Genomic DNA, 21,285 nt, shown 5'->3' with positions numbered 1-21,285 from the left:
CCTTTGCCCATGTTGTTGTGTTTCTCTTTGCATACTCCCAGGGACAGGCGGCTCACCACCTATGAAGCAGACTGTTCGATCACTGGGTGGCTCTGACAGAAAGTTCTGTGGGCTGGGAGGAGGGTGGAGGGGCCTGGCCATGGGGGCCGCGGAGGGGGGGCTGAGCCGAGCTGTCACATCCTTCTCTTCTGAGCACAAAAGGGAAGTGACTTCCTGGGTCAGTTAGAGGAAAGGGTGGGCAGGATTTACCCTTCATCTGGCTGGTTCCAGTTGGGGCCCAGCCTCTGTTGTGGTCCTGGGGACGCTGTTCATGTGCCAGCCTGTGGCTGGTGAGCCCGAGGCTGCCCGGAGACTTGCACCGGCTGTCCTGAGCGTGCCTGGGATAAACCCCTGTTGTCACTAGCCTCAGTTTCCGTATCTGTGCTCTGCCTCTGAGGGCCTGTGTGCCCTGCCCTGGGAACCAGGGGACAGAGCAGACCTGAGGAGCACTTGTCACCCTGAGCATGTGACGACCGCTGGTGCTGTCCCTCCCCATCCCTGGACACAGCACCAGACTCCTTACTCCCCCGCCACAGAACAGTCAGGGAGGCTTCTAGAAGGCATTCTCCCCCTTTCCCTCTCCTGCCCCCCACTCTTGTGCTGTCCCTGCTGAGTCTGGCTGCTTGTTGGCTGGAACGCCCTCCCCTGCTTGGCCCACTCTCACTGTCATTGTCCTTTTCTTTCCTGTAGAACAAAATACAGAAAAGTACCAAAGTTTCTATAACAAACACCCCCCACCCAAAATGAATGCATTCGCTATTTTATCATGTTTCCTTCAGATCTTGTGTAAGAACCGCAACACTGGCGACAAAGCCAGGGCCCTCTGTGTCCCCTCCCCTGTGCCCTCCGAGGTTCCCGATGTGCCTGGGCGACACGTGCACCGCGTCCCTGGAGCCTCACGGAAGCCCCCCTCCCCCCCACATAGCCATGTGCCGCTTCCATTTCGGGCACTACGTTTCTGTGACCTGTGCTGACGCCTGCTCCTGGGCGGGCGGCAGAGACCCCCACCCTGGGAAGTCCCGCGGGAGCCCCCAGCTGGAGGGGGAGGCAGGTCGGCTGCCCCCCCCCCCCCCCCCCCCCCCCGTGGCTGCTGGAAGGAGGGAGGGAGGGAGGGCGGGCGGGGAAAGGGAAGCGGGGGAGGGGGAGGCCCGGCCGCGTGGCCACGCCCCCCTCACTTGTCTCCTCGGCCCTACCCGCAGCCAAGTACCCGGCCATCAAGGCCCTGATGCGGCCCGACCCTCGCCTCAAGTGGACGGTGCTGGGGCTGGTGCTGGCGCAGCTGCTGGCCTGCTGGCTGGTGCGGGGCCTGGCGTGGCGCTGGCTGCTCTTCTGGGCCTACGCGTTCGGGGGCTGCGTGAACCACTCGCTGACGCTCGCCATCCACGACATCTCGCACAACGCCGCCTTCGGCACGGGCCGCGCCGCGCGCAACCGCTGGCTCGCCGTGTTCGCCAACCTGCCCGTGGGGGTGCCCTACGCCGCCTCCTTCAAGAAGTACCACGTGGACCACCACCGCTACCTGGGCGGCGACGGGCTGGACGTGGACGTGCCCACGCGCCTCGAGGGCTGGCTCTTCTGCACGCCGGCCCGCAAGCTGCTGTGGCTGGCGCTGCAGCCCCTGTTCTACTCGCTGCGGCCGCTGTGCGTGCACCCCAAGGCCGTGACCCGCATGGAGGTGCTCAACGCGCTGGTGCAGCTGGCCGCCGACGCCGCCATCTTCGCCCTCTGGGGCCTCAAGCCCGTGGTCTACCTGCTGGCCAGCACGCTGCTGGGCCTGGGCCTGCACCCCATCTCGGGCCACTTCGTGGCCGAGCACTACATGTTCCTCAAGGGCCACGAGACCTACTCCTACTACGGGCCCCTCAACTGGATCACCTTCAACGTGGGCTACCACGTGGAGCACCACGACTTCCCCAGCATCCCGGGCTGCAACCTGCCCCTGGTAGGGGCGCCCCAGGGGGGGGGGGGGAGGGGCTTGGGGGCGCTTGGGGGGGGGCGGGCCCCGGGGCGGCGGGAGGGGCCGCCCGCTGGCTGCGGAGTGAGGGGGTGATTTCAGGGAGGGCAGGGGCTCGAGGGGCATTTCACCGTTTAGCGAAACGGTTCCCGGGCTGTATGTCCTGGGGCGGGCCACTCGCCCTCTCTGTGCCTGGGGGGGGTGGGGGGGGTGGGGTGGGGGGGGGACAGCACAGCCACGCTGCGTGTGACACACCTCCCGTTCCTGGCCCCTGCCTCCCTTGTCCCTGCTTGTTTCTTGTCACTGCCCTGTGGGCCTCCAGGGCGCCCTGGTGGCACAGAGAGGAGGGGGTGGTTCTTGCCCTTTGTGACCCGAGTGGCTCGGCCTGAGCTGCTTCCTCCGCCTTGGGAGCCCCCCTGGGGGGAATTTCGGGAGGAGGGAGGAGGGAGGGAAAGGAGGAGGGGGAGGGGAAGGAGCGCCCCTCTGGCGCTGGGGGGCTAGAAAGAGACCCGAGGCGCAGGGTGGCGGGAGGAGGCATCCATCGGTGGGGAGGACGTCGGAGTGTTTGAGTCTGTGCGCGTGCCTGCGTGTGCAGATGTTTGCGCGTGTGGCTGAGCATGCCGCCACACGGACGCGTGTGTGTGCGTGCATGCGGTGAAGTAGGAGCACTCGTCGGGGCACGTGGGTGTTTGTGCCCTGGCCGCGTGACTCGACTCCCCACGTGCCTGGCCGGGGGGTGCGGGGGTGGGTGCAGCCCCGCCCTCCCTCACCTCCCCCTCCTCCTGCCGCTGCGGCCGAGGTCCGGCTGTGTGCCGGGCACCAGGGCAGCATCTCCCTCCGGCCTCGCCACAAGCCCGTGCAGCGAGGACCCCCGTTCCCCATTATCCGCATTTCACACACGAGGCACAGGCTCAGACAAGGGGGGGGGGGTCCCTGCCTCAGGAAGTAGCAGAGCCAGAATCTGGACCCAAGGTGGTCGCGGAAGCACGTGTGGTCGGCTCGCTGCGAGCCTTTACTTCTCCCACTGCTCACGCCCCCTGCGGGCCACCTGGTCTCTCGAGCCGGGTCGTCAGCTATAAAGCGGGCCTTGAGCGCGGGCGCGAAGGGCATCCCCTGAAGTTGGCGGGCGGTGGAGCGGTGGTGTGCCCATGCGGCCGGGAGTGCTTCCTGGAGGAGGCGGGCTGAGGGTGTGGGTAACGAGGGGGCAGGAGGCTAGAGGGAGCGGTGTGCGCCATTTGGGAAAAGGGGACTAGTGAGGCTGGGAGGAAGGCAGGTGATGGACGGGGGCCTGGTGGGAGACGAGGCCAGAGGGTGTGGGGGACGGGAGAGGGCACGGGATGCTGGGCGCGAGGAGTGTGGGCACGACGGTGGCTCAGCCGAACTCGCGCCAGGCTTCGTCTCAGAACCCCACAGGCGCTTGAGGGAACGAAAGCTGGGCCACCTGGGGGCCCCGGGGGCAGAAACTTGGCATGAGCTCCGCCAAGGGGAAGCCGCGTTTTTAAGCGCTCACCCCCACTTAGGGCAGGGGGCTCGGCCAGCGGCCCCTTCGCCTCAGGCAGCACTTTGGCTGAGCTAGACGTGGGTACCCTGGGCAGTGACGGGGTGTGTGTGTGTGTGTGCGCGCGCACGCATGTGCATGTGTGTGGCAGAGAGGCGTGCCCCAGGCTGCGACCTCTGACCCTGCCCGCCCCCTCTGCAGGTGCGGAAGATCGCACCCGAGTACTACGACCACCTACCGCAGCACCACTCGTGGGTGAAGGTGCTTTGGGACTTCGTGCTCGAGGACTCCCTGGGGCCCTACGCCAGGGTGAAGCGGGTGTGCAAGCTGGCGGAGGAGCGTCTGTGAGCCCGGGGAGGAGGACCCCGCGGAACCCGGGGGCCTGCTGCCCCGCCCTGCCCCCCCCCTGCTGCAGAGCGGTTTGTCACTGCCCACCCCACCCCCAGCCCAGTGCCCAGAGCTGCTTTCGCTGCATTTGGTTCCCGCACTGACCGCGGTCTTGTCCCCCAGAACCCAGGACGGCATCCGGCCACAGCGGGCACACATGCAGCCTGGAGATGCTTGGTCCGCACCTGCACTGTCGACCCAGGCCAGGCCCTCCTTCCCTGGGCCTCGGGGACGGAGACCTGGCCCTGCCCTGGGTGCTCTGTGCCGCCTCCACCGAGCTGACGTCCCTGGTGTTCCCGTGCCCTAAACTCAGTTCGGTGTTTTGTTTTCACATCCACAGACCGTGCTTCCCAGGGGGGGCATGGTTCCAGCCCAGCCTCAGACTGAGGCCCCCCCCGCCAGCCGGACCCTGCAGGCCTCAGGCCTGTGGATCTCCTTCCCGGCCGGCCCCGGCTGCACCCCACCTGCTTTCCGGCCTTGGGGACTGCGGCCGCTTCATGCTGTGTGCTTAGCACCCCTGTGGTCCTGCCTTTGTGAGTGGCCCCTGCACATCCTGGGGCTTGGGGGGTCCACATGGCCCTGAAGCCCCTCATTAGCGGCCTTCCCTCCTCTCCAGCCCGGCTGAGTGTGGACACTGCCCCCCTGAGCTGTGCTCCCGCCCCACCTCGAGGCTCTGGCCTGAGGGAAGCCCTCCCTGACCCTAGAGGTTTTAGCCCAGACAGGGTGGAGTCTGTCTCCCGGACCGACTCCCCGAGGACTTGAGATCTTCATAAACGGGTGCCGCAGGCCAGATGCACGGAGGGGAGACTTGTGACTGGGCAGACAGGTGGCTGCCCGAGTGAGCCACGGCCCTGAGGGAAGCAGGCTGGTGTCCCTGGTGGTGGCCCTGTCTTTACTGGTGGAGGCACGGCCCTTGGCCCTTGGGGGCTGCAAGGGGTGGGGTCCTGGTCTCCCAGAGGCAGGCAGGCAGCAGGAGGGGTGCCTAAGGCTGGGGAGGCTGAGGACCCCCCCCCCCCTCCCGCCGCCGTGGGCACCGCTGGGCCCTGTGAGCTGGCCCAGGAGAGGGAGGAGGGCTGTCAGGAAGGCACGTGGCAGCTCCCAGGGCCCGAGACCTGGCCGGTGCTGTGCAAGGACTTCCTGCCCGGGACTGGGAGTGGCCTCATGTGGTGCCAGGCACCCCTGTGTCCGAGAACGGTCTGACACCGGGATGGCTCTGGGAAGAGGCCTGGGCCCCGGGGCTGTTGTGTGAGGCAGTGCAGCTTGGCGGGAGTACTTTGAGCCTGGACGTGGGGGGGGGGGGGGAAGGGGGGGGCCCTCCCTGTGCAAACAGGCTGGCCCGAGGCAGGTGAGCGCAGCCCCTCCCGCCGCCAGCCTGGGGCCTCCCAGCCCACCTGCCCGCAGAGCTGTCCCGAGGAGGAGACTGTCACCACCTGCCAGCTCCCCGCCAGACCCCAGATGACAGAATCAGTGGGCCTGGAATCTGTCGCCCTGGGTTACAACCAGAACCACTGCCGGCCCTGGGGGCTGCTCACCTCCCGACAGAACTACCTGGCTCCTGTCTGCACGGTTGTTGGGAGCACTCGAGGAGACAGGGGGGTGCGGGGGGTGGGAGGGGGGTGGTCCAGAGCCCGGCTAGAAAGCAGCAGTCCCCTGTCATCAGCCGGACGGCGGGCCCCGCCTCCTCCCCTCCCACGAGGCCCCCGCAGGATGGCTGGGCACATTGCCGTGCCTGTGGTGGCCACGATGGTCCAGGATTCCAAGGCCTGGCCACTGGCCGGGGCCCTGCTCCCGGCACGGGGTCAGACCGTCTCTGGCTCGGAAGGGGAACGTGTGCGGTGCGAGAAGCGCTGGCATATGCCTCGGGCGGGCGTGCGGGCCAGGGCGGTGGTCCTTCCTGGAGGATGCAGCCTGCCTCACTCTCCTACTGCCTCGCGGAGCCCAAGCTGCCACTCCCGGCCCTGCGGTCAGGACGCACGTGGAGTCTGAGGTGGCAGTGTGGACGGCACTCAGGGCCCACCCCTGGGGGAGACCATGGCGGGCCGGCTGGAAGCGCGCGAGCTGCCCCGGCTCCCGCCTTCCCCGTCTGCATTCAGCCTGGCTACCGGCCGAGGCCTCTGCTGGCCCCTCTGCTCCCCCGGGGGACGGCGTCCTCAGCCAGGAGCGGCCGGAGCCGGCGCGGGAGAGTGAGCCGGAGCCAGGGGTGTGGACAGTAAGCGTTTATTAGCACGTGGACACAGACACCGCGGTGCGTGGACAGACTTCAACCACCACGACGCTGGGGACCGCTCGCCGCTGACCGCATCACCTAGGAGAAAACTCGGAAACCATCTAATGAAGCGTGTGATCTGGGGAGTCCTCTATAAACCAAAGAAATGTACACTTAAATAGGCAAATATAAAATACAAAAAAGGCGAGTAGACCGGTGCTGTGTCAGGTAGAATCTAAAAAAATCCAGAAATTGGAACTTGTTTCCTCATTTTGATACTCTATCACGCGTTAACACTCGTAACTGGAGCACCTCCCAGCGTCGGTGAGCGCTCGCGGGCGCTGGAGGCCTGGGGCCGGCGGCTGGGCTCCTCGCTGTGTCCCCGCCGGCGGGTGGCCTGGGGGTCTCTGTCGGCGGCGGTGGCAGCGGGGGCCGAGGGCACTATGAGGTGCTGATCCCACTCAGCTCCTGCCTGATGGCTGAGGGACGGGACAGGACAGGCTCAGGCACAGCAGGGACGAGCCCTGATTCTCGGCGGGCCCTGTCCCCCACACCCGCCCCCGCCCAGAGGTCCTTTCTGGCGTCTGCCCTGCTCTCCTGAGAGCCTCACCCAGGCTCCCAGAGGTCGCGAGGCACAGGCTAGAGGTCAAGCGGGGCAGCAGACTCTGTGCAGACTTTGGGGTGACAGCAAAGCACCCCTTCCAGGTAGAGGAGGAGCTGAGGTAGGGGTGGGGGGCTTCACCTGCCTATTGCCTCGGGGCTGGCGAAGGGCCTGTGGACACCAGGAGCCCCGGGCAGTTCTGGGCACGGTGGGCACCGGATTCTGCCCGGAGGTCCCGGGGCCCCGCTTCTGGCAGTGGCGGCAGAAAGGGCCTGGCCTTGAGCGGGGGGGGGGATGGCTCCTGCTCCCGCCTCCCCTGCAGGGCTGCCTCCCGTCCCCACCCCTCCTGGTTCTCCCCCAGATTTGGGCCTTTCCCTGGACAGACCCCACTGGGCCTGGAGCCAAAGGCCAGGAGAAAGAGCTGAGTGCCGGGCCCTTCTCAAGTGACAAGGGGATGCCTCTTGGAGCACCCGCGCTGCCCGCCACTTCCCGCGGGCCTCGGCCGCAGGCGGAGGCCCACCCACGAGGCAGCTCCCACCTGTGGCTGCAGAGGGGAGAGCGAGACCTGGAGACGTGCTTCCCGCCGCACCCCGCTGCCTGCGTCCCCGCCCGTTCCCTCTGCAGGGAGGCTGGCTGTGCAGCCCTGCTTCCGGCCACACACCAGCTCTGGCCCTGGGGCCAGCTGGCCGTCCCCTCCCAGGTAGGGCCCCCAGCAATAAAGCAGAGTTAATAGTTGGCCTGCGTCTCCTCTCTGGCTCCGGGGCGGCCTTGCACTTCACTCATTAACTCCTTATCTGCCCATCTGCCCAGCCCAGGCCTGGGGGGGGTGGGGTGGGGTGGGGTGCAGAACAAACAGGAACGAGTATCCTCAGCTCTCAGCTCAAGCTGAAGCGAGGACAAGGACAGGGTGTGGCTCACACAGCCCCGGGCGGGGGGTCCAGGTCAGCGGGCATTTCAGGTGGGCTCCCACCCCGGCCTCCCCTCTGTCCAGTCCTCTGCCACCAGGGCCCACCCCTTTCAGGTCACGGAGCCCTCTCTCGCCCCGCCACCTCTGCTCCTGTGGGGGCCAGTACCAGCCTTGGCGAGGGCGTGTGGGGGTTGGGTGTGTAGGCTGCGCCTCGCTGCTCTGTCCCCGGGCGAGCCAGCTCTGCCCAAACCTCTCCTTTTCCTCTGGCTCCAGCCCTGAGCCAGCTGTATCAAAGGCTCTGGCAGGAACCGGAAGGACGGACGTGACGGGACCCTGCCCTCTGGAGCCAGAGGCTCTTTGAGGGGGAGCCGCGTGTCTGCTCCCCCAGCCCAGGGCCAACCAGGCAAGCTGGGAACTGTATCAGGCCCACGGGTCGCTCTGTGGCGTCTTGGTCCCCATAACCCCCTGGGACGGCAGCAGTGGCCCCTGTACCCCAACCCGGTGACTGGCAGGTGGCAGAATCAAAGGAGTGAGTGTGCGGTCTGGGTGTGCAGACGAGGGGCAGACGGTTCGGGCCGCTTCAGCGCCCCTGGTCTGGAACGCGTTCTCTGGTCACTCTCCCCTTCCACACGCTCACAGCTCAGCCGGGCGGAAGCCCGGGCGAGCGCTGACCCAGTCGGCGACCCCCGTGGAGGTGCATCTCTCAGGCAAAGTCACCTAACTCGTCTGGGCCTCGGTTTGCTCGACAGGAGGGTGGGGGTGACGTGGGGGTCAGGAGGGGGAACGGGACCGTCGGCACGGAACCACGGGCCTCTCCGGCGGGGCCATCACAGCTCCGCTGCCTTGTAGCCCTCGGGCCCGGCCGCCCTGCCGCTTCTCCAGGACCCTGGGTGATGGCCAGGGTGCGGCCTCTACTCACCGTCGATGATCTCCTCCTTCACTTTGTGGAGCTCTCGCACCACCTCCTCGAGGATCTCCTGTTGGGAGCAGAGCCTCCAGGTGAAGGGACCCGCATGTCCGAGGGGCCCTCACCCGTGTTCCCACAAGGCAAGGAGGGAGTGTGTTTGGGGGACGGGACACCCCCAGTCCTGCTGCAGAAACCAGGGACGGCCCCGGGGGTGTGGGGAGCCCCAGGGCAGGCTGGAATGTCCAGAAGGGCAGAGGGATGCTCTTCTGACCATGAGCACGGGCACCCCGTTCCCCCACTGCTGGCCACCCTGATGGGCCTGCCTACCCGCGTGCACCCGGCAGGGGCCCAGCCTCTGGCTCCTTCCCGACCTCTCAGGAAAGGACACACTCACCTGTTTCATCCGATCCAAATCTAAGGCATCCAGGGCCACGTCATTCACACCCCCCACCGGCTTCATCCTGGAGAGGATGGCAGGGTGCGGTAAGGTGGGGAGCCTGGCGGGCGCCCTCCACGCCGGGACCGCGTGGGGGAAGGCAGGCTGGGCGTGCCAGGGCCTCCAAGCTCAGCTGAGGACCACGCTTTTACTCCAGGCCACTCTTAAGCTTTGCTAAAAGGATCCCGATGTCCCGTGTCCACCTCAACAGGGTCGCACGGACGCTGTGACCGTATTTCCCAACCCAGGGGTCACTGGGGGCCCGATGAAGGGGTTGTTTTCTGGTTTGGGAGCTCGTACACGCAGGTGGCAATGCGGCAGTTACAGGTCACACGCTACCACCTCCGGAAAAAAATACTGGCAAGCTGCTTGGCGAGGGGTCTATGCTCCCGGCTGACCCGCAGCTTGGGGAGAACCAGGAACAGCGGTGTTAAATAAATACACGCAGAACCCCAAAAACCACACGGTGCACCCTCATCCTAAAGGCATCCACTTCCACACAGACCGGTGTCCTTGCTGTAGGTAACCGGTCCTCGGGTGTAACTTTCCCCCCAGGAAATGTGTTTGGATGCGGTTTTGCTCTTTGGAGGCAAAGGTTTCGGTCTCACGGACCGTACTTCTTTGAAAAGCTGCCGAACCGAGGTTAGCTAGTGGCGTGTGAACCGTCCCTGGGGAAATGTGGAGAAAATGCTCATCTGACCACTCGGCCTTTTAAAGCGGGGCAGTGGTGGGGAAGGGACGCCTTCTGGATCCCACTTATCTCCCGAAAAAGAGAAGGGCGGTGGGAGCCTGCGGGTCCAGGGAAATGTGAGGCCTGAGCCGGCTCTGGGGACCGACGGGGTGAGCGTGGGCAGACACACATCGACCTGGCAGGGGTCAGCGCCAGGGAGAGCGAGCACGTGAACTGAAGCGTGGGGCAGCCACCGCGGAAAACAGCGCGGAGGCCCCTCGAAAACGAACCCAGAGCCCCTTCTGGGTGGGTAGCTGAAGGGAAGGAGGTGGCCGTCCCGAAGACAGGCCCCCCAGGGCACGGCGGCATTATTGACAGGAGCCGCGACGTGGGGACAAGCCAAGGATCTGCTGACAGACGGATGGGTAAAGAAGACGTGTCCACACACGGCGGAATACTACTGAGCCACCAAGAAGGGAGTCCTGCCGTGTATGACAACAGGGGTGACGTAAGGGCAGAGACGGACACTATGTGATCTCGCTGATACGTGGAATCTGAAAAGGGAAACACGTGGACCCAGAGTCGACCGGTGGCGGCCGGGGGCCGGGTGAGGGAGGTCAAAGGGCACGCCCCTCCAGGTGCAGACGAGAGAGTTCAGGGATGTGCTTTGTGGCATGACGACCACGGTGAACGCCACTGTGCCGTCTGCTTCACGGCAGCTAAGAAAGTGGATCTTGAGACCGTGAGGTGGTGGCTGTGTTAACTAACCTTGTCCCGGTGACCATGTCCCAATATATGTACAGACATCATCACCACGGTGCATACCTTAAACTTCTACAGTATTAGATGCCAGCTGTATCCCAATAAAGCAGGGAAAGCAAACCACTGAATAAATAAAGTTTAGTGGTCCAGTGCCCAAACCTGGATTAAAAATAACAACGAAGAAAGAGGTGTTCCTGGTCCCTCCTGGCTGAACTCGAGAAAGAGGCTGGGGTGGCTCTGAAGGAGGCTAAGGAAGTTTGGATCCTGACGGGGGAAGAGGAGTAGCGTCCATGCTGTGGTTCAAGTGTCTGTTCTAGCAGCAGTTTTCTGGGTCCCCTGGGCAGCCTGCTTCACCTCTCAGGGCCTCAGTCCCCCCACAGTCACCCCGAGAGGGACCCCTCTCTCGGGGGGCTCCACACGCCCCGCTCAGAGCCATCAGTGAAACCAGAGAACAGACTGGTCTTGGAGGTGGAGAGCCCCATTCCCGGTGGGAATGCCCTTGGGAGCGTCCTTGCCTGTTGAGGGGCACGGGCTGCCCTGGCGGCCTTGCCTCCTCCCAGGACCCTTCCTTTGGCTCCTGCCCCACTAGGGTCCCCCGTCCCTTCATAGCTGGAGTGAAAGCACTGGTCCCCCAGGGCGCCCTGCGTTAGAGCTCCAGGATGGGGGACACAGAACGAACCCAGACTTCCAGCCACGTGACCCCTCCTGGCCCCTCTACGCTCCCCGCCCTCAGCCCTCCCCACCTTCCACCACCTGCTAGCCACACTGGCCGGCTTCTGTCCTTGAGTTTGCCGGGTTGGTCACGGGGCCTTGGCACTTACCTCCTGCTCGGAAGGCTGTCCCCAAGCTCTCTGCAGGGCAGGCTCCTCCTTATCCAGGTCAAGTCCAATGCCACCTCTGAGGGGCCTGCCCCCGCCCACACGCTACAGCACTCTGTCCCCACTGTCTTCCGCAGAGCACGTCTCACAACTCACAGCTGCACACAGCACGTGGGCTCCTTGCAGGCAGAGACCTGCGGGCCCCGGCTCCGAACCTGGCTGACCTCCGAGACCTCGTCCTGATCACTGGCAACGTCACGGCCATTCCAGAGCCCGGCCGGAGCACTCTCAGATAGCCTTGTCTACTCTGCACGCTTAGGCTCAGATGCTACCTGTATCTGTGCTAAGTGCGGGTCCCCTTCAGTTTGTCGTGGGCAACAGGGACTTTTCTCAATATGGGTCCCAGAGACCTGCAAATTCAGGCCACGTGGCTGTTTGCCTCGGACTTTTGGAGACACCTCCGTTTCAAATACTCCATCCTGCTACCACACCAGCTTTTGGTTTGGGAAATGGTGAGTGTTTCTCGGGGGAGAGCTGTAGGCAGAGGAGGGAGGGAGGGGAGGCAGGGTGCCGGCCGGTCCCGGGATCAGCCGAAATGTGGGATGTGGCCACAGCCAGCGAGCACTTCCTGTGTCCGGCTGTTGTCCACACAGCTGCTTTATAGGGTGCGGGAGGAGTGGAGGCCCGCAGAGGCCGCCCGGCCTGGCCCGAAGTCACAGTCAGTGAGCCCAGAGCTGGGGTTCAAGGCCAGCCCCACGTTACTGCCCTCCCCAGGGCCCCACCTCTTGCTCTGCGAGGGGACAGCAAGGAGCAGGTGTGCACAGCCCTGAAGGCCCTCCTGCCTACCTTCCCCAGGTCTGAGGAACAGGCCACCCTTTCCCAGAGCAAACTGTTAGGTGACAGGACACGGGAGTTTGGGGGTGTTAGTCGCGGGCAGTGGACAGAGGAGGTCCCCGGGACGGGGTTGTTCGGTACCTAGAGTGAGGCTGCGCCTGAAGGGGGCTCTTAGCTTCGGGGCTCTTTGCCACAGACGGGGTTCTACGGCACGGAATGAAACACACGTGTGAATTGGCCCGTCGCCCGCCTCGGCCCCGCCGGACGCACAGCTCGGCCTCCCCAGGGCAGCTCACCTGGACAGTAATGAGGACACGGGTTTCTCCACCGAGTTGCTCCGCTCCCAGGGCTTCCGGCCAGCCTCTGTCGATTCAGACAGGGGACGGAGAGCCTCAGAGCTGGGAGGACTCTCGGTGGCCAAACCACCCCCCCCCCCACCCCAGGCAGGAGGCCCCCCACCCGGACACTGAGGGCGCAGAGCTGCCCCAGCAGGAAGGTCTGCTTCGCGCTCCTTGTTCCCGGGCTCTCTTTGGCCCAGGATGGCCCTTGCAGGGTTGTGGATGGCACTGCTGTCACCCGGCATCGCCCCCCTCGGGACGCAGCTCCCACTCCCTGGACCTGGCTGACCCTGACTTGTGGCCTGGTTCTGAGTCCTCTCACCATGGCTGGGTCTCTTCTTGGAGTGAGAGCCTCTTAACCGTGACCTCTACAGTCAAGCCCCGGCTACGGCAAAGGGCTGAGTGGAGCAGAGGATGCCCGTGGCCTGGCTGCCCTCAGGGCAGCCCAGAGACTGCTCGTCCCCGCCCCACCGGGTACCAGCTGGTCCCCTCCCGCTCTGGCCCTGAAAGCTGTTTTTTCTTTCCATTTTCTTTCTTAAGTGGTGTTAAATTCCTATTTCGTTTACTTCAAAAGGTTTGTTGGACTGAATTGAATTCCCTGACTTTGCAGAATGAGCAGAGGCAGAAGAAAAATCCCTAGGGGTGGCAAGGAAGCCACCTGAGGGTCTGAGGGGGGGGTCTCTCCCCAAAACCCCGCTCTGGGGCCCACGCTGGGCCTGCAGGCACAAGATCTGGGACCACATCCAGGCTCAGGCTGTGGCCCCGAACAAACCACGTCACCTCCTAAACTGGGACACAGCATACATAGCCATTCACTGGGGTGTGCGGTGTTCACGCATTCGCCAAGATTCCACGGTGGCACCTTTTCAGAAGGGGAGGTCACAGGGAGGCAGCCTGGCCGGCAGAGCATCAGGACCGGAGGCAGGTGCGGCGGCAGGGCCACGCCCCCACGAGGCAGCCAGCAGCTGGTGAGAGCCTCCCTCTGCTGGGGTGCGGTGGCCTGTCTCCTCTCTGCCCCTCCCACCACTCTCGAGAGCACAGGCTTCAAGCAGGTGCCGAACAAAGGTCTGTTGAACGACCAAGTGACCAACCCCAGCGGCTTCTTCCCACTCTCCAGCCTCAAGGCACTCTTCCACGTGGACCCCTGCGCCCCGAGTGCCGACAGGGCTTCTGAGCAGGGTTTGGGGCTGTTTCTCCCCTACCCCATCACCAGCAGACTTCTTAGCAGCACCACAGTGAGCGAGGCTCACGGGTGATGACGGTTTCATCTAGCACGGCGGGCTCTTCGCAGGGAGACACGCGTGTGACAGGCGTGTTCCTCTTCAGAGCTCTGGCCCGAGGCCGGGAACCCCAGCCCCCCCCCCCCCCCGGCTCCTCCTCCCCCATGTGGGGCTTCTCATGCCCTCGGGACGTCAGCACAGGCGGTGGCTCCAGCACCTGCCCCCGCTCCTCCTGGAGGCTCAGGGCTCCAGAAGACGTCAGGGAGACCCCACTGTGCCACCTCACCGGCCCTCACTGCTCATCTGTGGAGGGAGGCGGTCGGGACGCATCATCTTCCCGGAGCGGCCCCCTCCTGCCCTCCGACCTCGTGCCTGGTGTGGGGCGGGACGCGGTCCCTCACCTGAGGAGTTGGGCGGCTGGCTGGCTGCTCGGGTCCCCGGAGACGGAGAGGTGCTCAGCTCTTCCTGAAACGGAAAAGAGAAGCTGTGCCCTCAGGGTCTGCCTAGAAAGGCCCGTGGGGCAAGGGCAGGACGCCTCTGCCCAGGTCACTAGCAAACCTCGGCTTCGCACATTTTCTAAGGAGCCCGTGTTACTTCTGTAATCAGCAGAACAGTGACTGTTACCAGCAACAGGCGAAAAGCCCTAATCTCGGTGGGGAAGCGGTCCAGCCTCTGGACAGGCAGGGTGGGGCAAGGCTGCAGGGAGACACGGGCTCCTGCGAGCCGGGCAGACGTCTCTGTGATCTGCAACAAGCCCTTGCTGTCACTGAGCCCGCCACGGGCGCCTCGGGCCGACTCCTCGTGGGCCACCGTGCGCTGGCAGCCTTGGGCGGCCCGTGGGAGCGGCCGGGCAGGACCACGGAAGGGACTCCCTCTCTAGGCCCGGCTCCCTGCTCCACCGGCCGGCGTGAGGACCGGATGTCAGGCGGCCTTACGGGGCCGTGCACGTGGGCTGCAGCAGGGCCGGGCTCTGGGAGTTGAGGGTCGGGGCCGCCCACGGCACGGCCTCCACCCCAGACACCTGGTGGTGGGAGACCCCGTTCGCTTCTCTTTTACCGAGAGAGGAGGACGCGGTGAGAATCCCTTCTCTCTGCCCAACCAGCCGACAAGTTCATCAGTGTCGCTGTCAAAGTGGGCTCTAGAACCTGGGTCTGTCCTCAGTGCCCCTCTGCTAAAGCACCCACCGGTGGGGGAGGCAGGCTTGACGGGTGAGCCAGGCAGGAGCCGGAGCCGGGCCGCCTCTCGCCGCCTCCCGGCAGGTGCGCCCACCTCCCCGTGCCTCTGCCCACATCTCTACGCGCAGCGCCTGGCCCACGGCAGGGCTCCGCGGAGGCAGGCAAATGCGTGTCTGCTCTGCCTGTGGAATGTGCGTGGTGCAACGCAAAGAAAGGAGGTGAATAACTCGACAACAAAAATGCTGATGTTTGCAGAGCGCCTGGGTGGCTCAGTTGCTTTAGCGTCTGACTTCGGCTCAGGTCATGATCTCGCGGTTCGCGACTTCCAGCCCCACGTCAGGCTCACTGCTGTCAGCCTGTCAGCACACAGCCTGCTTCAGATCCTCTGTCCCCCTCTCTCTGCCCCTCCCCTCTCCCAAAAAATAAATATTAAAAAAAAAAGCTGATGCTTATCACACACATTTTGGAAGGATTTTATACTATTAAGAGAGGGGCATTTGTTAGGTAATAAAAATGTTAAGAAACACACACACACACACACACACACACACACACACACACACACACACGATTGCTACATGGAGCTTTTGACCAGGCAGAGTCAACCACCCTGACGAGACTGAACTAGTGAATTCTGACCCGAAGCCAAGAACCGCCTGTGGGATTGCCTGGGCCACATTCTCTGTCAGCTGCTTCCCTCCCCTCTGGTCCATCTGAGGTGTGGGCCCCTTGGCCGGGACCAGGATGCCAGGCTCAGTGCTCCAAGCGGGAGGCCTCCCCCTCCCCCAACTGCAACCCGCCCCTGGGCAACGTGAACCTGTGAGAGCCGCTTGTCCCCAGACTGAGAACAGACCTGGCACCCATCAGCAGGCCCCAGGTATCTGTGGGGTGAATGGATAAACTCCCGGGGCCTCTGGCCCAGAGACGGAATGCTGTGCTGGGCCCTGGGTCTCAGCAAGAGTCTCCTCGGGCCTCTCGTTTAAGGGAGGGCTGAGGAACTGAAACGGTGGGCATCCACACGTGTGCCCGGGCACCAGGACCCGAAGGAGATGGGCAAGAATGGAGGCTGCGGGGGTTAAAACAGAATGAGACACCAGGAGTTTTCGTTCAATGCCATCCTGTTATGCTTTCAAAAATAATTCAAACAGGGGCGCCTGGGTGGCTCAGTCGGTTGAGCGTCCGACTTCGCCTCAGGTCATGATCCCACAGTTCGTGGTTTCGAGTCCCGCGTCGGGCTCTGTGTGGACAGCTCGGAGCCTGGAGCCTGCTTCGGATTCTGTGTCTCCCTCTCTCTCTGCCCCTCCCCCCACTCATGCTCTGTCTCTCTCTGTCTCAGAAATAAATAAACGTTAAAAAAAATAATAATTCAAACAAACGCTCCCTTCACAGAGAAATTCCCCTTTCTTCCCAAGCTAGGAAGGAGAGCACCACAGCACCACGTGGTACCATCCCGCTGGGGCCGGGGGCTCACACCCTCCTGCCCTGGACCCTGGGCCTGTCCTCAGAGCCAGTGGGCGGCAGGGCACCCATCCCACCTCCGGCCCCATATTCGGGGCTGTTTCCTTCTTTTAAACGAAGCTTGCTTGCTTTCCATTTGTTACTAAACCTAGTCTGTGCACATTGAGGAGCAGGGAAGAGACTCTGGAAGATCCTGAAAAAGGAAAGCCAGGGCCTGCTGTGCACCTGCTCCGGTGTGTGGGGTGGGGCCTGCTGACCGTGTGTGGGACTGCAGCAAGGGGAACCAGTAGGATCCCAAGGCTTATTCAAACCAGAAAGAAAAGTGGGGGTCAGAGGATGAGAACTCCCCACTGGGGGTGGAAGGTTTCTCCCAGAAGTCCCTGGGATTTGAACCCACTCTTCTTGGAGCCGGGGATTTGGGGAGGTTGGGTGTTCTGAACGGGGCCGTGAGGCACATCAGTTGTCCAGCACGGACCGACTCAAGACTCAGATGCCCAAGCAAGGCCACACGGGCTTTTGGTACTGATGACTGCCCTGTGGCTCCCGGCCGGAAAGGTCTCTGCAGTTGTAGAAATTCGTGGGGAGTTACCGGGGCTGACTCCAGACTCCGTGCAAGGCAGGCGACACAGGGGCTTGGGCCACAGGTTAAGAGTGAGTCTGAACAAGCAAAAGTGTGTGTGTGGGGTTAAAGATCGAGTAGTGGGGAGCCTTACTTAGCCTGGGGTCTGGGAGGCTATCTTTTGGGGGATCAGTGTTTACACAGAGAAGTGTAGGCGAGCAGCAGCTAGCTGGAAGGGCTGACACACTGCACGTCCCCAGGCATGGGGGTCAGAGGAAGCCGGCTGGCAGGGCTGGAGCCCAGGGCTGTCCCAGGTTCGCCTCAGCTGATGGAAGGGGGGGTCGGGCGGCGTGAGGCAGTTCACTGGCCGGTTGTTTCTTCCGGCTCCCATCACTGAGACGCAACCTGTATGCCCTTATGGTTAAGATCTAAGCTCAGCCACTGCAGCAGGGGCCTACTTTTGTGAGAAAAGCTTAACGGGGGCGGAAAGAGAGTTAGCCACTCCTAGGGGAAGCAGATGCTTGGAGCCTGTGCAGCCAGACTGGGCTCCAGGAGGTCTGCTAAGGACAACAGCTGGAGTCCCTGTGTCCTCTGTCCCGCTCGCCTACAGCTCCTGCTGGAATCGATGGACTCAAGTGAAGTCTTTAAAAATCACTTGAGAAATGATTTGAGAACGAAAACCGCCCTGGTCTCCCAGCACACGGTGCCTACCGCGAGCGTGCTCCCTGAACCCCGAATCCCTGGCAGAGGCCAGGCCCCGTCTGCACGGCCCCTCTGAGCTCCCAGGCTCCAAGCGTTCCCCTCGCGGCTCTCCCGGGCTAGCTCCCGCTTCCCTGCTTCTTGCCTGACCTCGGATGTTGTGAGGACCGGGGCGATGGAGTGAGGGGAGGGACAGACATGAATGCTCCCCCGGCCCTTCTGTCCCCTCTGCCTCCCCAATTCTCCTGTCCCTCCTACGAACCACCTGGTGAAATTTCTACCACATGTACATGCAAACCAGCCATGCCCCTCAGGCCCCAAAGGCCCGGTCTCCTCACACTGGTGGGGAAGCTGGGGGCTGCTTACCGTTTGGCTCTCATCTTCCTTCTTATCAGCCGGCTTGTCTGTCTGGGAGGCTGCTTTTCTCCTAGCACGAGGGGAAGAAGGGTACACATCAGCTCCTGTTTTCACGCTGCCCCAGATGCCTCTGCTGGACACCGCCTGGCCCTCAGAGGAATCTGCGGGGGGGATCTGACCCGTTTTGTGTGAAGGAGGCAATTGTTCGAGCAGCCACGGCAATGCCTAGGTGAGCGTCCGGGCCTCTGTCCTTGTCCCATGACCCTGAACACAAAACTGGTCTGGGAAGGGAGAACAGGGTCTGGGGGACATTCTAATCTCTGTTTATGGCACCTGAGGAGTGGAAGAAATTGGTTTGCAGCCTGTCCAGGTTCCCCAGGGGACTCGGCTGGGTTGGGGTGGCAGCCATTCTCCCAGGACACTCGAGGCCGGGCCCCGTGGGACAGGGAGAGGTGCCCCTCGGTCACAGGTCAGGGCTGTGGGAGCATTCTGTCTTCAGACTGACTGGCTTAGGTAAGCGAATCCCGCTACCTGTGGGAAACCTTTTTCCATGACCTCTTCCTATCTCGGACCTTAGCCCTGCAGCCGCCCCCTTCCCCCTTTCAGATCCAGAACACCACTGTGAGCCTGCCCCTGCCCAGAGAGGGCAGGGCCCTGAAGAGCTCCAGCTGATGCTCTCCGGTCGCTCTGCACACTCCCCACCTGCACGGACCCCTTCTCGTATCCTCTAAAGCCCACCCCTACGTTTTGGCCTCAGTGGTCATCTATACCTGGCTGACTCCCAGATCTGCACACACACCCCTGAGAGCCCCCAGAGATGTGCTGTCAGGGGTCTCCCACTGTGTGAAGCCGCCACAGCACTCAGCACCCGGGAGGTGAGGCTGTCACAGCCGAGAGATGGGCCCACGGGGAGTCTCTCCTCCCGGAAACCCAGGGGATCCCCCCCCACCAACCTCTTCCTCACAGAGTGGAGCCAACCCTGCCTGTGCCTCGTAGCTCAAGTCTGTCCTCCCGTCTTCACTTCCAACACCTAGTGCCGGCCTGCAGTGCCTCTTCCTGGACAACAGCAGCCCCCTTGCCGGGCTGCCCACTGCCACTTTGTTCCACGACACTCTGTCCTCACCCAGAGCCAGCACTGAATTTTCTGAAGCCAAGAGCGGGCCGGCATGCCAGTCCCGGGAGGGCTCAGCACATAGCTCTTGTCCACGCTGAGTTTCCCGTCTGAGCCCGGCTACTGGGAGGGAGACCTCGCCGCTGGGACCCCACTGCAGGGAGGGAGACCCCATCGCTGGGACCCCACTGCTTGGAGACCCTGCTGCTGGGAGAGAGACACGGCCCCAGGGGAGGCAGAAACTCCCTTCCAACCTTCATCAAAACAACAGCCTGCGGGGGCTCTGTCACTACGGCTCCAGGCAGCCCCTGCCGCGGGGTGGGCTTCAAAGAGTGGCTCGCTGAACCCTTGTGGGCGCGGTGCACCCGTGCTTGTTCTTGGCGGGGCCTCGACCGTCACGCCAGCGTCCGGGCGTCTCACGGGCTCCTGGCGACATCGGCCTTTTCCTGTCCTCAGGAACTTCCTCTGTGTTTGGTCTGAACCATCTAGGCCTGTTATTATTAACGCGTCGGTTTTGGACTTGAGAGAAGCAGGACTATTTTCTTTTTGAACAACATCTATTTTTATACAAGGCCCGTCCACCTCTCTGGGGTGAAGCCCTGCACGCCTGCAGACAAGGCTTGTTCTCACAGCCCGACCTTCCGCCACCCTCCACCACGCCCTGGGCTCTAGGCCCGGTGGGTCTCTAGCCTCCCCAGTATCGGAACACTGCCTGCTCCCCTCGGCTGGGAGGAGGGCTCTCCTTCCGGGCCGTGCCCCTGTGGAGCCTCCCCCGTGAGGCCCTCCTGGCTCCCCCGGGGGCGGCCGGCACTGGTGTGCGAGCCTCTGCTCTGCTGCGTGACGACTGCTCACAGTCTGTTCCTGCCCTTGGTGACCTACGCGTGCCGTCGATCAATCTCCTGGCTCTGTCCGCCACCCCCGGCCGTGTGCGCAGAGGCCCGCCGGCCCTGTCCTGCCGCAAAGCGCCAGGGCACCTACCTGCGCTCTGGGGACCCGTTTCCCCCCCTCGCCCTCACAGAGCCGTGGCCAGGGCAACACAAAGCCCCGGCCCAGGGGAGTTCCCACTCAGGGTTAGCCCACCTGGAGGGCAGTGGGAGTGCCTGACAGTAAGAGAAGTCGGGGGCGGGGGCCCGGTGGGAGGGGGGCCCAGAGGCTGCTTATGCGGACACGAAGGAGCATTCCCACGGGGGGTCTGCTCCTGAGCCTCCCGGTGCCAGGGAGCATGGCATTCGCAACCTACGTCGGCACGTTCCTGCCGCCAGGCCACGCTGACGAGTAAGATCCAGGCTCTGCGACCCTTCTGAGGAGCTGCCTGGCTTCTCCGCCCGCTGCCGTTTCAGCTGGGGGACGCCCAGGAGGCACGGGGACAGGCTGACGGCCTGGGGCAAGCTGGCGTCACGGCTGCTGGTGTGGACGAAGGGGCTGACCGGGCCCCGGGCCCCAGAGCCCAGCCGCGACGAGGGTGCCACTCTTGTCCCATCCCCCGGGGTGGTGCCCTCGGGACTCCCGCCACTTCAGAAGGCTCCCCCGTGTCCTCCGTGATGGCCCCGCAGGACCGGCCCCGCAGCACGCGTTCGCCGTTGTCACTCGGAGCGGCTCCAGCAGTGAGACTGTGTCATTTACGTCGGGATCGTAAGTGTGGGGCATGCGCCTCTCTTCCCCCGAACTGGTCTCTGAGATTATCTCCAAATTTCTGTCCACTCAGGACGAGGCTGGTACACGGAGGATGCGTCAGTAAACGCCGTCACACCCAGATGAGGAAGGGCTGGGAGGTCAGGGGACTCTTCTGGGCCCGATGCCTCAGGCTGACCCCCTGAGAAGGGGAACTTAACAGTCCCCCGCTGGGCTGAGTCCAGGTGGCGGTGGGCCCTGGGGCCGGGCAAGGCCTGCGCTTTGATGCTAAGGAGCAGGAGACCCCTGACAAGTAGCTGCGTCTGGGGCAGGGGGGACCGGACACCCACCTCTTGGCCAGCAGCTTGTTCATTTCTTCCATGAGGCCTCCTCCTCCACCCCCACTGCTCGCTCGGTTGGCGTCAGACTTAGAGGTCCCGCTGGGGCTGGAGCCTCCGGACGCATCTTCTGGCTGAAGGGTCAGGACACCACATTTTAGTCCGGCGTCTGGGGCGGGACGTCACCGGGGGGCGGGGGGGTGCACGCAAGGGTGGACGGGATCCCTACGACGGAGGCGCTGGAAGAGGCCCTCAGCCCTCGGGTCCCATCCCCCCAGCCCCGCCGGAGACTCAAGCAGAGTCCAGCAAGGCACCAGGACTGGCCGGTCGCAGTCGACAGACACTCCCCAGGTCTGCTGGCCCCTGTCAGCGCCCTTGCCAAGGCGGGTGTGTCATGACC

General features: G+C 63.8%; 2 protein-coding genes across 11 annotated transcripts in view; one reads left to right on the top strand and one right to left on the bottom strand.

Moving 5' to 3' along the window:
• Nucleotides 1-6,292, top strand: part of DEGS2 (delta 4-desaturase, sphingolipid 2) — a 72,212-nt gene extending 65,920 nt beyond the window's left edge. For all 6 annotated transcript variants that reach the window (XM_023256215.2, XM_023256213.2, XM_045060522.1 and 3 more), the window contains 2 exons: nt 1,239-1,981; nt 3,693-6,292. In XM_023256215.2, the coding sequence (XP_023111983.1) occupies nt 1,239-1,981; nt 3,693-3,839 (890 nt within the window). In that variant the 3' untranslated portion in view covers nt 3,840-6,292. The remainder of the gene's footprint in view (nt 1-1,238; nt 1,982-3,692) is intronic.
• Nucleotides 6,080-21,285, bottom strand: part of EVL (Enah/Vasp-like) — a 149,975-nt gene continuing 134,769 nt past the window's right edge. For 4 of the 5 annotated variants that reach the window (XM_023256220.2, XM_019833629.2, XM_011283523.4 and 1 more), the window contains exons 7-14: nt 20,898-21,019; nt 17,835-17,895; nt 13,979-14,042; nt 12,316-12,382; nt 12,161-12,223; nt 8,894-8,960; nt 8,512-8,569; nt 6,080-6,563 (exon numbers count right to left, since the gene is read on the bottom strand). In XM_023256220.2, coding sequence (XP_023111988.2) covers nt 6,526-6,563; nt 8,512-8,569; nt 8,894-8,960; nt 12,161-12,223; nt 12,316-12,382; nt 13,979-14,042; nt 17,835-17,895; nt 20,898-21,019 — 540 coding nt within the window. In that variant the 3' untranslated portion in view covers nt 6,080-6,525. The remainder of the gene's footprint in view (nt 6,564-8,511; nt 8,570-8,893; nt 8,961-12,160; nt 12,224-12,315; nt 12,383-13,978; nt 14,043-17,834; nt 17,896-20,897; nt 21,020-21,285) is intronic. The other variant, XM_045060524.1, reaches the window with a different exon arrangement.

The sequence above is a fragment of the Felis catus genome, chromosome B3, assembly GCF_018350175.1.
Source record: "Felis catus isolate Fca126 chromosome B3, F.catus_Fca126_mat1.0, whole genome shotgun sequence".
NCBI classification, from domain to species: domain Eukaryota; kingdom Metazoa; phylum Chordata; class Mammalia; order Carnivora; family Felidae; genus Felis; species Felis catus.
Note: the sequence above shows the minus strand (reverse complement) of the source record. Positions and strands in the feature narration are given on the sequence as shown.